The sequence below is a fragment of the Zingiber officinale genome, chromosome 11A (genome assembly GCF_018446385.1).
Source record: "Zingiber officinale cultivar Zhangliang chromosome 11A, Zo_v1.1, whole genome shotgun sequence".
Lineage (NCBI taxonomy): Eukaryota > Viridiplantae > Streptophyta > Magnoliopsida > Zingiberales > Zingiberaceae > Zingiber > Zingiber officinale.
The window spans coordinates 50,946,269-50,958,406 of NC_056006.1; the positions used below are offsets into that span (position 1 = coordinate 50,946,269).

Here is a 12,138-nt window from a genome sequence, read left to right on the forward strand (position 1 = left end):
CAAAAGTTTACACACCAAACATTTCGTTTTGTTTTCAAAAGGAAGCCATTTGTTCCATTAAAAGAATTAATCGCATGGGTGGAAACCGTTGCATATGGCGCCAATTGTAGCGCGGCAAAAGCAACGGCCAACCAACCTCGATTCCCCGCTGAGCTGTGCCACCCCTTCACATCCCCACGTTCGATTAACCCTTTTAATCATTAATAATAATAATAATAATAATAATAATAAGGAAATGGCAACGCAGGATGAGCATGAGCGAGCTCAAGCTTTTAGGGATTAAAAAGGATAGCTTTAAACCCTTTTACTGCCTTCCTTTTGCGCTCAAAAGCTCGGCTGCTCGCCTGCTCCTCGATGTCTACCATCGGTCCGATGTCTCCTCCTCCTCTTCCTCATGGGATTCTCTGCTTAGATCCTCGTGGAAACCGAAGCTGAGAGGTCAGCAACAAAAAGGTTCGAGCTTTTTGTCTGTGATCCATGTTTTCTGTTGTAGTTATCACTGGCTTGATTCTTTCTCCACGAACATCAAGTCTGTTTTTTCCCAATGTTTCTGTTGATAGATTTATGCCTACAAATTGAATCTCGTCAAACCTTCTCGGAAAGATGAATCTTAAGTTCTTGCGTAGTTGAAGTTGAATTTAGTGGGAGTAGATGATTGAATTGCATGAGGAAAACAAAATACTCTGCTTAAGTTTTGCAATTTCTGATCCGCAATTGCTGTTCCGATAGCAGAAGGATCTCATATTTAGAAGACAAGGAGGATTCCAGGGCACATTGGAGGAATGGCACAGTTTTCTGACTCCAGCAAAATGGCTAAATCCCACAAATTGGCACATAAGAAGCATGGGGATGGTAAGAGCTTAATTCACAGTAAATTTTGTCTTGAGAAGACATTGAAAACCTATTGCAGTTCATTCAATCTTTTCTCTTGCTTTACTGTTTTCTCTAAAAAAATTTCGTAAGCATGCCCTGTTTTTGGTAGGTTTTGAAGCTCCTCGGAATAGCTTGGACATATCTAGCACATCGAGAGGGTATCACTATATCACCGAAGATATTCCTGTAAGCTTTATGTGTTTTATCAAATGGTGAGAAATATATGACCATGATTAAGGATGGCATGTTACTTGGACAAAAATCAAAAGGATCCCCCTTTTATTGGAATCATCTAAGGGGCACTCCTTTTTCATTTATTTTCAAAAGGGCACCTCATCCGGCGTCAGTACATTTTACTTTCCGAAAGTTCCTTTATTTTTAGTGATATTGTAGTAGCTATGAATTCATAGCTGCTACAACATGAACACTTCAACTCTGATCAACACATAAATTGTGTTGTAACAGCTATAGCTCATAGTTGTTACAATATGAGCACTTCATTTATGATCAAGACTAATCAATATTATGTTATACCAACACTTTAAATCTGATCAACACTAATAACACTATGTTGTAGCAATTACCGTTCATAGTTCTAGTAATATAAACGTTTTATCTCTATCAACACTGGTCAACATTGGTGAATATCATATTATAGCTTCAATGTGCTGCTACAATATAGGTTGTATTTCTAATCAATATTAGTCGGTCTGTTGTTGTAGCTACGAGATCATTGTTGCTATAATTGTGTAGTTGTAGTAGCCACGGAATCATAGCTGTTATAATTGTGTAACATTTATGAACCTGTAACTACTACAACAATGAAAAAAATAAAGAGCAATTTTGGAATGTAAAATGTGCAAAGGCCGGATGGGGCACCTTTTTGATAATTAATGAAAAAGAGATGCCCTTTTGAATATTCCAATTAAAAGGGGTTCCCTTTTGATTTTTGTCATATTATTTTAACTGACCTCAAATAGTTGGAACTAAAACAACTTGATAGCCATAATCTCTGATGATGTCTGTCTATTCAAAGTTTATGTGATGCTAGTTATTGAGGATGCAGGGAAGTTACTCATTGAGTTTGTGTGAATCAATTGAATTGATTTGTTGGAATACAAACAATCTGTTGCCGGAGATTTTTAGGGGACTTAGTTGAATTTAAAAATTACACAGAATTTAAATTCAACTTACAGTTGAGCTGACCTAAGCAGATGATCTCAGGCTGTCAGCAGGGGATGACTTTTATCCAAGTGTCAACCTTAGAGTGACTGAGTGAGCAGAGCATCCGAGCAAAGAGGCCAGTCGGACGAGGTTGACAAGCCTAACAGGAGAGGTCAGTCGGACGAGGTAGACAGGCGGAGCAAGAAAGGTTCGTCGGGTCGAGCAGACAGACCGGGCGGCAGACAGGTCGGGCTATCAGAGAGGTCAGCCGGGTTGAGCTGATAGACCGGTCGAAGAAGACAGGTCGGGTTGTTAGAGAGGTCGGCCGGGTCGAGCAGACAGATCGGTCGGCAGACAGGCCGGTCGAAGCAGATAGGTCGGGCTGTCAGATAGGTCAGCCGGGTCGAGCAGATAGGCCGAGTGAAGCAGACAGGTCGGACTGTGAGAGAGGTCGGCTGGGTCAAATAGACAGACCGGTCGGCAGAAAGGCCAGTCGAAGCAGACAGGTTAGGCTATCAGAGAGGTCGACCGGGTTGAGCAGACAAGCCGAGTGAAGCAGACAGGTCGGGTTGTCAAAGAGACTGGCCGACCGGGCGAGCTAACAGGCCGGGCAAAGATCCCGAGCGGGCAGAGAAGTCTGTCGGTCTGACAAAGAGACCGATCGGACGAGCTGATCAAGCCTGCGAATCGCAGTTTCCTTGAAACAGATTCGCCTACCTCTGGCTGTACTTCGAGGCTTACAAGGTCGTCTGTTTCCCAGGATACAATGGGCGATCGTGAATCCGACCAAGTACTGGTGGTCACAGCGAGCTGAGTGGTACCCGAATGCTACCACGGGCACTCCGCCGAGCAGGAGATACACGATAGAGGAGGAGGAAGAAAAATGGAGAGCTTTTGCTTTGCTTGCTGTGTGTTCTCTACCTATGATCGGAGCCTCCTTATATAGGAGCTCGGATCAATGGCCAGAGTTAATAATCTTAATGGTCATTATTAGCCGAGCAATGAAACGACCACTGTTTCACTCATTATTACTCGACTGGTTTTATTCTGCATTGATCTCGAATTTAATGCATCCATTTTACAACAACTAAAGATCTAAGTGGCAAAATGTTGGTTGTTTCACTTGGGCAAATTTTGCCTCGACCGGTCCGCATTCGTATGCACAGGTCCCGCTTGCACACGAATCAACTTGGTTTAGTGCAATCCTGGTCCTGGTTTGCACCCACGCGTGAGAGAGAGCCTCTCCCCATGCATTTGTTCACATCCTCAATGTATGTGAATTAATATAAACCAACAAAAATACCTTGAAACTTCTAATGTGGGACTAAAGTCTCATTCACAATGGAGCCTCTTTCCTCTTCCATTTCTTCTCCATTCACTTATTCAACAATCCCTCACATTAATAGAGATAGGGTAAGTGATAGCATTCAGCAGTTGAGTCAAGTATAGGATAGGTAGGTTTTACCCTTTAAACCTTTCCTTGTGAAGATTTGGTTGCTTACTGGCTGATAGTAGACACGATGTCCTTGAACTATACTATCGTCTGTGTAAGCAGTGACAAATCTCACCCGAGACTTTTCATGATACAACTCAATTCTCATGAGTGTGTTCGTTCTTGGCCATGAACACGCCTGGTTATGTGAGAAGCTACAAGAATTGTGCCTCTAATTCTCTTCGAAGCGACCCCACTTCTTTCTCACATAGGTGATCCCTCAAGAGTTGTCATCTACTCTTCTTGATTATTAAAAGTCCATCGGTTTACCTTGGTCTAGTCACTGTTTCATTGGACTATTCCCCACAGTATGTCTAGTCAGTGCAGATTAGTTGTACCTTTGAACCTAGTTCTTGAGATCTCCAGTCAGTATAGGTTGGGTGTCCTCTACACTGATCGCTGACAACGGCATCAAGCCAATTCCTCGTGAGGAGCTTGCAACTAACTCTCGATTTAATCCTTTGTTTAGTGAATCCACTAGGTTATCTTTTGACTTCACATAGTCAACAGTTATAACTCCCGTTGAGAGTAGTTGTCTAATGGTATTATGTCTACGACGTATATATCTAGACTTACCATTATACAGATGGCTCTGTGCCCGACCGATTGCTGATTGACTATCCCAATGTATGCAAATTGCCGGCATAGGTTTCGGCCATCGTGGAATATCTTCTAAGAATTGTCGTAGCCATTCATCCTCTTCACTATATTTGTCAAGAGCTACAAACTCAGATTCCATCATGGATCTGGTTATTACGATTTGCTTAGAAGATTTCCAGGAAATGACTATACCTGCTAGAGTGAAGACATATCCACTCGTAGACTTAGAGTCTTTTATATCAGATATCTAACTTGCATCGCTGTATCCTTCGATCACAGCAGGATATCTTATATAATGCAGTCCATATTCACGAGTATACCTCAAGTACCTCAGTACTCTTGTTATCCCTTTCCAGTGCTCAACACCGAGATTACTCGTGTATCTACTCAGTTTGCTTACTGCGTAGGCTAAGTCTGGTCATGTACAACTCATTAAGTACATCAAACTTCCAAACACTCAAGAGTACTATATCTGAGAGATACTTTCACCTCGATTTTTTGATAGATGTTGACTCGTATCTATCGACGTTCGTGCCAACGCAGTATCACTCTTGGTGAATTTCTCAAGAATTTTGTCCACGTAATGGGGCTGACTAAGAACAAGTCTTTCTGTTGTTCTAAGAATTTTGATTCCTAAAATCACATCAACTAGGCCCATATCTTTCATATCAAATCTTGAGCTCAATATACCTTTTGTGGATTGTATTATCTTATCATTACTTCCAATGATAAGTATGTCGTCTACATAGATGCACAAGATGACATAGTCACTCTTTGTGGCTTTCATTTAGACACATTTATCACATTCATTGATCTTGAATCCACATTCCTTCATGGCATTATCAAATTTTTCATGCCACTGCTTTGGTGCTTATTTCAAGTCATATAATGACTTCACCAATGTACAAATCTTGTTTTCTTATTCTAGTACAGAAAACCTCTCAGGTTGCTCCATGTAGATCTTCTCTTCTAAATCTCCGTTTAAAAAGACAGTCTTTACATCCATTTGATGTATTTCGAGATTCCATAGAGCGGTGATAGCCAACAATACTCTAATAGAAGTTATTCTCGACACCGGAGAATACGTGTCAAAGTAATCGAGGCCTTCTCATTGTCGGTATCCTTTGATTACCAGTCTGGCCTTATACTTATCAATCGTGCTATCTGACTTCATTTTCTTCTTGAAAATCCAATTGCAACCTAGTGGTTTACTTCCCGGAGGAAGATCCACAAGTTCCCAAGTGTGATTTTGCAAGATAGATTCTATCTCAGATGCAATTGCCTCTCTCCAGTGAGGTCCATTAAAAGAGCCTACAGCTTCTGAGTAACTTCGGGTCTCACTCTCCAACACGAAAGTGATAAAATCTGATCCATAGAATTTTTCTACCCGAACTCTTTTGCTCTGTCTAGGCTCAACCTTCATAGGTTCCTCATCATCATCATCTTCTTCTTGGCCTTGTGTTTCATTTGCCCTTTTTGAGGAGTTAGCATCCTCTCGGGTCTTATACGGAAACACATGCTCGAAGAATGAGGCATTTCTCAATTCGATTATCGAGTTCTTGTGTATCTCCGGTATGTGTGACTTATACACACAAAATCTATACGCAGTGCTATTTTGTGCGTATCCAATTAATATGCAATCAACAGTCTTTGGTCCTATCTTAATCCTTTTCGGATCAGGCACCAACACTTTGGCAAGACACCCCCACATTCATAAATATTTGTAGGACGGTTGTCTTCCATTCCACAACTCATAAGGGCTCTTATCTATTTTCTTCCGGGGCACCTTATTTAAAAGGTAATTCGCTGTTAACACAGCTTCCCCTCACATGGACTCTGCAATCCAGAGCTCAGTAGAAGAGCATTCATCATCTCCTTTAGAGTTTGATTCTTTCGCTCAATAACTCCATTTTACTGAGGAGTATAAGGAGCTGTTGGTTCGTGTCTGATCCCATGTTCAGCACACAACTTAGCAAATAGTGATACATATTCACCACCTCGGTCACTTCGAACCACCTTAATTTTCCTATTAAGTTGGTTTTCAACCTCAGTCTTATAGAGAGCAAATTTCTCTATAGCTTCATGCTTACTTTTGAGAAGATACACATAACAGTATTTTGTGTTATCATCTACAAAAGTGATGAAGTATTTATTATCACCACGTGTTGGCGTACCTTTTAGGTCACACACATCAGTGTGAATTAGGTCAAGTGGTTCGTTACTTCTTTCAATATGTTGAAAGGATGACCTTGTCATTTTCACTTCAACACAAATCTCACACTTGTGTTTTGGATCAAGGTGGAATGTAGGTATGCTTTGCATATTAATTAATCTACGCAACACATCGTAGTTAACATGTCCTAATCTACCATGCCACAAACACGAAGACTCAAGCATATAAGTGGAAGAGCTTTTAGTTTTATTTATCTTAGGCCTAATCGCCATTACATTGAGCTTAAACATCCCATCAGATGCATAGCCCCTCTATAAACAATCCATTTTTGGACAATACAACTCTGTTCGACTCAAAAACAATGCAAAATTCATGCTTGCTTAGCAGTGATCCGGACACTAGATTCTTCCGAATCTCCGGAACATACAGCACATTGTTCAGAGTAAGGTCCTTACCCGAGGTCATCTTCAGCACCACCTTTCCTTGGCCATGATGTCCGAGGTTGCTGAGTTCCCCATGAACAGTTTGTCTCCAGTGACTTCTTCGAAGTTGTGGAGCAGTTCCTTGTTGCAACACACATGTCTGGTGGCTCCAGTATCAATCCACCATTGTCGCGAGTTTGAACCGACCAGGTTTGGTTATGAGACCACTGCGCAGAGGTCATCCATTTTTGGTCCCTCATTCAGGTTGACCTCTTGCTTCTTCTTTGGCTTTCTGCACTCCGAAGATTTGTGACCCACCTTGTCACAGTTGAAGCACTTCCCAATGAACTTCTTCTTACTGATGCCTCCTCTGGGTCCCATCTTGGAAGACTTAGGGTTCTTCCATTTCGATCTTTGACCGTGCTCGACCACGTTGGCTTTCACAGTAGCCTGAGAGAACATTTTTTTCTCTGAACTCTTGTTGTCTTCTTCGATGCGAAGTCAAACAATGAGTTCCTTCACATTCATCTCCTTCCGCTTGTGCTTCAGGAAGTTATTGAAGTCCTACCAGCCGAGAGACAGCTTTTCAATAATAGCAGCCACCTGGAAGGTTTCACTCAGAACCATCCCTTCTGAGTGGATCTCGTGCAAGATCACCTGAAGCTCCTGGACTTGGCTGATAACCGTCTTAGAGTCAACCATCCTGTAGTCCAAGAATCGGCCCACGATGAACTTCTTTGCCCCTGCATCTTCCATCTTGTATTTCTTGTCCAGGGACTCCCACAGCTCCTTAGCCATTCTCTTCATGCTATACATAACGTACAGCGAGTCGGCAAGGCAGTTGAGAATGTAGTTTCGGCAGAGGAACTCAAAATGAGTCCATGCCTCCACTGTACTGATGGTCTGCGCATTAGCATCCTCAGCATGCTTGGGAGGGTCCTCGGTCAAGAATCGAGCCAAGTTGAGCGTGGTAAGGTAGAAGAGCATCTTCTGCTGCCACCTCTTGAAGTTCAGTCCACTGAGCTTTTCTGGCTTTTCCCCTTGGTTGATTGGCACAGTTCCAATCGGGGCAGAGGGGGCATGCACATGTTGAGTCTATTGCACTTCAACATTTCGTTCCGTGGTCATCTCAACAGAAGTGACTCTGTTTCAAGATTGTTGGAATACAAATAATCTGTTGTCGGAGATTTTTAGGGGACTTAGTTGAATTTAAAAATTACACAGAGAGGTCGGGCTGTTAGAGAGGTCGGCCGGGTTGAGCAGACAGGCCGAGTGAAGCAGACAGGTCAGGCTGTCAAAGAGACTGGCCGACCGGGCGAGCTAACAAGCCAGGCGAAGATCCCGAACGGGCAGAGAAGTCTGTCAGTCTGAAAAAGAGACCGATCGGGCGAGCTGACTGAGGTCTGCAGTCGCAGTTTCATTGAAACAAATTCGCTCACCTCTGGCTGTGCTTCGAGGCTTACAAGGGTCGTCTGTTTCCTACGATACAACGGCCGAGTGAATCCGATCAAGCACTGGTGGTCACGGCGAGCTGAGTGGTACCCGAATGCTACCACGGGCACTCCGTCGAGCAGGAGATACACGACAGAGGAGGAGGAAGAAAAATGTAGAGCTTTTGCTTTGCTTGCTGTGTGTTCTCTGCCTATGATCGGAGCTCGAATCAATGGCCAGAAATGATCTTAATGGTCATTTATTAGCCGAGCAGTGAAACAACCACCGTTTCACTCATTATTACTCGGCCGATTTTATTCTACATTCATGTGCGCAGATCGCGCTTGTACACAAGTCAACTTGGTTTAGTGCAATCCGGACCCTAGATTTGCACCCCCTGCGCACTCACACGTGAGAGAGAGCTCCCTATGTATTTGTTCAAATTCTCAATGTATGTGAATCATTATAAACCAACAAAAATACCTTTAAACTTTCAATGTGGGACTAAAGTCTCATTCACAATGGAGCCTCTTTCCTCTTCCATTTCTTCTCCATTCACTTATTCAACATGATTATATGGTATTATTGTTGATCCAGTTCTATAATCATGCTCCTGAACACTAATGCTAAAATGAGACAAGATGTTGATAGTTTTTGAGTCTCCTCATTCATAGATAGGTGTGGGGGTGCTCTAGAGGTGATACAACGGTATTTTCTGAACAACATACTTTCACTATAAGTGCCTTTCCATGGGCAATGCTCAGGACTTGAATTTGCAATTCATGCATATTTTATTGTCAAATTCTCGATTTAATATCAATGTTCTTTCCAGGTGAAATGTCATTCCTCTAAAGTGAACTATTGTACCAATATTGGGACCTCTATGAAGAAGCTGATTGATGGAGAGATTTTTAGACAAACAAGTGATAGTCGTGTTCAACCAAGTGTTGCCCCAAGATTGATGGGAACGGACTCAATCCCAGAACGAGGTCTGAAAGCTCACACAAAGGAACATGGAGACCATAGTTCAAGAAGAAGTATTGAAATAAGTAAAGCTATTGTGATCAGTTCAGGTATGGGAAATTCATGTAGTTCTACGTCCTCTAGAGAATCAAAGCAAAGCTTACTTTTAAATAGTAATGAAAGGCATTCGATAGTTGAGTGTAGAAGAAAACTACAACAGCGAAAGCATCCACAAGAAGAGCAGCTACAGAAGTTCAAGGAGGAGTTTGAGACATGGCAGGCTTCCGAGTTATGGCAACATTCAAGGTCTCAGAAAAATAGGATTGTTGGAGATGGAAAAGATTACCAAACCCTTGGGCAGGAAATTCTGAACCAGAAACAAATGGACAAGTATTTGGAAACCAAGAAAAAAATGACCAAAGAGAAGACTGCTCACCTTATAGATAATGTTACCTCATCAGACAAACAAATTATTGATGCACAAGAAGAGGCCAGCCTACATAGTCATGCACAATTGAACAAGCACTGCCTTTCTTTCTCAAACTCTAGCTTACCTACCAAACTTAATAGCAAGGAGAATGATCTTGATTGCTTTCCAGTTACTAAGACTGAAAGAAAAAAAGAGAGAACTAGTTCAGCAACGCGAATAGTGATACTTAAGCCTAATTTTGATAGAATTGATGGCAATGAGGAGCAATTAGCTACATCATCTGATCCATTAGTGAAGGAACATAGCATGGAAGATTTTCTTGAAGAAGTGAAGGAAAGACTCAAAAATGAAGTTATAGGAAGGAGCAGAAACAATTTTGTAAGCAAAGGAAATGAAGTGAGGACTTCATTTGATGAAAGGGCGATGAATCCAAAACAAATTGCTCATGACATAGCAAAACAAATCAAAGAAAGTGTGACTAGAGACATGGGAACAAAACTGATACGATCAAACTCAACTAGATCATCTAGGAGTGACATACAGATTAATGCACCCAATTCACCCGGGTTCATTAGAAGGAATACAAGAAAATTACTATCAGAGAAATCAAAGAATGTGTTGAAAAATGAGCTATTTTTGGAGAATCCATCCATCAACCATGGAGACTCAGGTGCTTCCGCCAACAAAGGAAAGGCAATGCCAGAGTTCATATTTGAATCAAATAAAGGCAAAAAAGTGTACTATTGGAAAAGTAACGAAGGTGTGAATGAATCAGATCCAAGTCTAACTCAGAAATTTCTGACAGTCGACTCAGACTTGGAACCACAATGGAACCTTATCAGGTCATTTTCTGCACCAATATCTGGAACAACATTTGGGAGGCTCCTTTTAGAGGATCGACATATTGCTGCAGCCCAGATTTGCAGGAAGCTTGAAGCATCTGATAACAAATTTTCAGAACTTAGAAAACAAAGAAAGGATAGTTTTAACTTGAAAGGAACAGTATCTGCTCTAAAACATAATCTGAATTTTAAAGGAATGTTATTTTGGAGGAAGGATCAGCAAATAAAGGAACCAAGTCAATGTGAATTCATTCCAGTGGAGATAAAAGCTGCACCCACTATTGTTACCAATTTTGGCATCATACAGGCAAGGATGTCATTAACTTTGTCGAAACCAGTTTATCCATAGAGCAATCTTTATCAAAGTTTTGATGCAAACTATTTGTTCTCAGGAGAACTCTACAGAGGTGCCTCCCAGTCCAGCATCGGTATCAAGCAGTTCTGAAGAGTTTTGCAAGCAAGATAACCCGAGTCCAATATCACCTCTTGAGGTCATGGAATATCACACATCGTCCTGTATCTCTGAAGAGTTGAGTTCCAATGCTCCGGGAAAAGGTAGAAAATTATCATATGCTTCTGATCTATTTATGATTCTTACCCTTGATAAAAGATATTTAGCCTATGTTTTCCCTATATAATTCTTAAGATTTCAAGTTGTTTTGTCTTATTGCTAGGACCTGAAATAATCATCTTAAACTTTGCACATTTATTTCCCTTCAAACAAACAATAATTTCATTTTCATGTTGAACGGGTTTGTAAACTTGCTTTCTTTCCCAGGACCAGATATGTCAGAAAATCTTGAGCAGGTTGGAATGGGCATGGCAGTCAGAGAGAATCATCAAAAGCAAGAAGTTGGCATGGAAAACAAGGATGCGTCTTACTCGTGTGATATCCTTGCAAATGTTGGGTTTTGTGAGGATAAGTCTACCGATCAAGCAAACTCAAAGTCGAATGAATTATCAAGGCCAATCCTCCACCAGGTTTTTGGGGAAGTGGAAGAAGTATGTAGCAAATATGGCAAGGTGGATACTGATTCTTATATACCTCACAATGATGATGTAACAATAGGACATAAACTTCTGTTCGACTTGGTGAACGAGTCTCTGCAAATCTTTCTTGGTCCAAAGATAAAATGCTCCATGTTCAACAGATGGATTCTAGGTCCAGCTTCATCATCACAAGGGAAAAGATCATTGGAAGACTTGTGGGATCAGATTCAGTTATACTTAAACCCTTCCATAGATAGGTCCAATGCTCTAGATAGCATGGTGGCTCAAGATTTGAAGATGGCAACTTGGCCAACCATGTTGTATGAAGACATGGATGTCATAGGAAGGCAAATTGAGAGGGTCATTCTACTGAACTTGATCAATGACGTCGTGAAGGATATGTACTTTGGAACCACTAGATAAAGAACCATAGTAGATGGACAGTGCTCTAGTACTTTGTATTGGAGACTTTTTACGTTGCAAGTATGTACCAGGGTGTTAAATATGAGTGAATGGAGAAGAGGTGGAAGAAGATAGAAATTTCATTATGAATGAGACTTTAGTCTCACATTAGGAGTTTCTTGGTATATTGGTTGGTTTATATTAATTCACATGCTTTGATGATGTGAATAAATGCATAGGGAGAGACTCTTTCTCATGCTTGGGTGCGCAGGGGGGATGCAAATTTAGGGTCCGGATTGCACTAAATCAAGTTGACTCATGTGCGTACGCCGAATGCCGAACCGGTCGAGGAAAAA

The 12,138-nt window shown here is 41.5% G+C and overlaps 1 protein-coding gene across 1 annotated transcript; it reads left to right on the plus strand.

The window, feature by feature from the left end:
• The first annotated feature begins 298 nt into the window (after positions 1-298).
• LOC122030994 lies at positions 299-11,896 on the plus strand. The gene is made up of 6 exons (XM_042590042.1): positions 299-453; positions 733-852; positions 983-1,059; positions 8,988-10,697; positions 10,783-10,945; positions 11,169-11,896. Exons 2-6 carry the CDS (start codon positions 783-785, stop codon positions 11,801-11,803), a joined length of 2,655 nt encoding a protein of 884 aa, XP_042445976.1. The 5' UTR covers positions 299-453; positions 733-782; the 3' UTR covers positions 11,804-11,896.
• Positions 11,897-12,138: the final 242 nt, after the last annotated feature.

Coding starts and splice junctions, on each gene's coding strand:
- LOC122030994 (XM_042590042.1), top strand. CDS start 783: ATGGCACAGTTTTCTGACTCCAGCAAAATGGCTAAATCCCACAAATTG. Junction 10,698..10,782: donor CCAATTTTGGCATCATACAG/GCAAGGATGTCA, acceptor ATTTGTTCTCAG/GAGAACTCTACAGAGGTGCC. Junction 10,946..11,168: donor TTCCAATGCTCCGGGAAAAG/GTAGAAAATTAT, acceptor TTTCTTTCCCAG/GACCAGATATGTCAGAAAAT.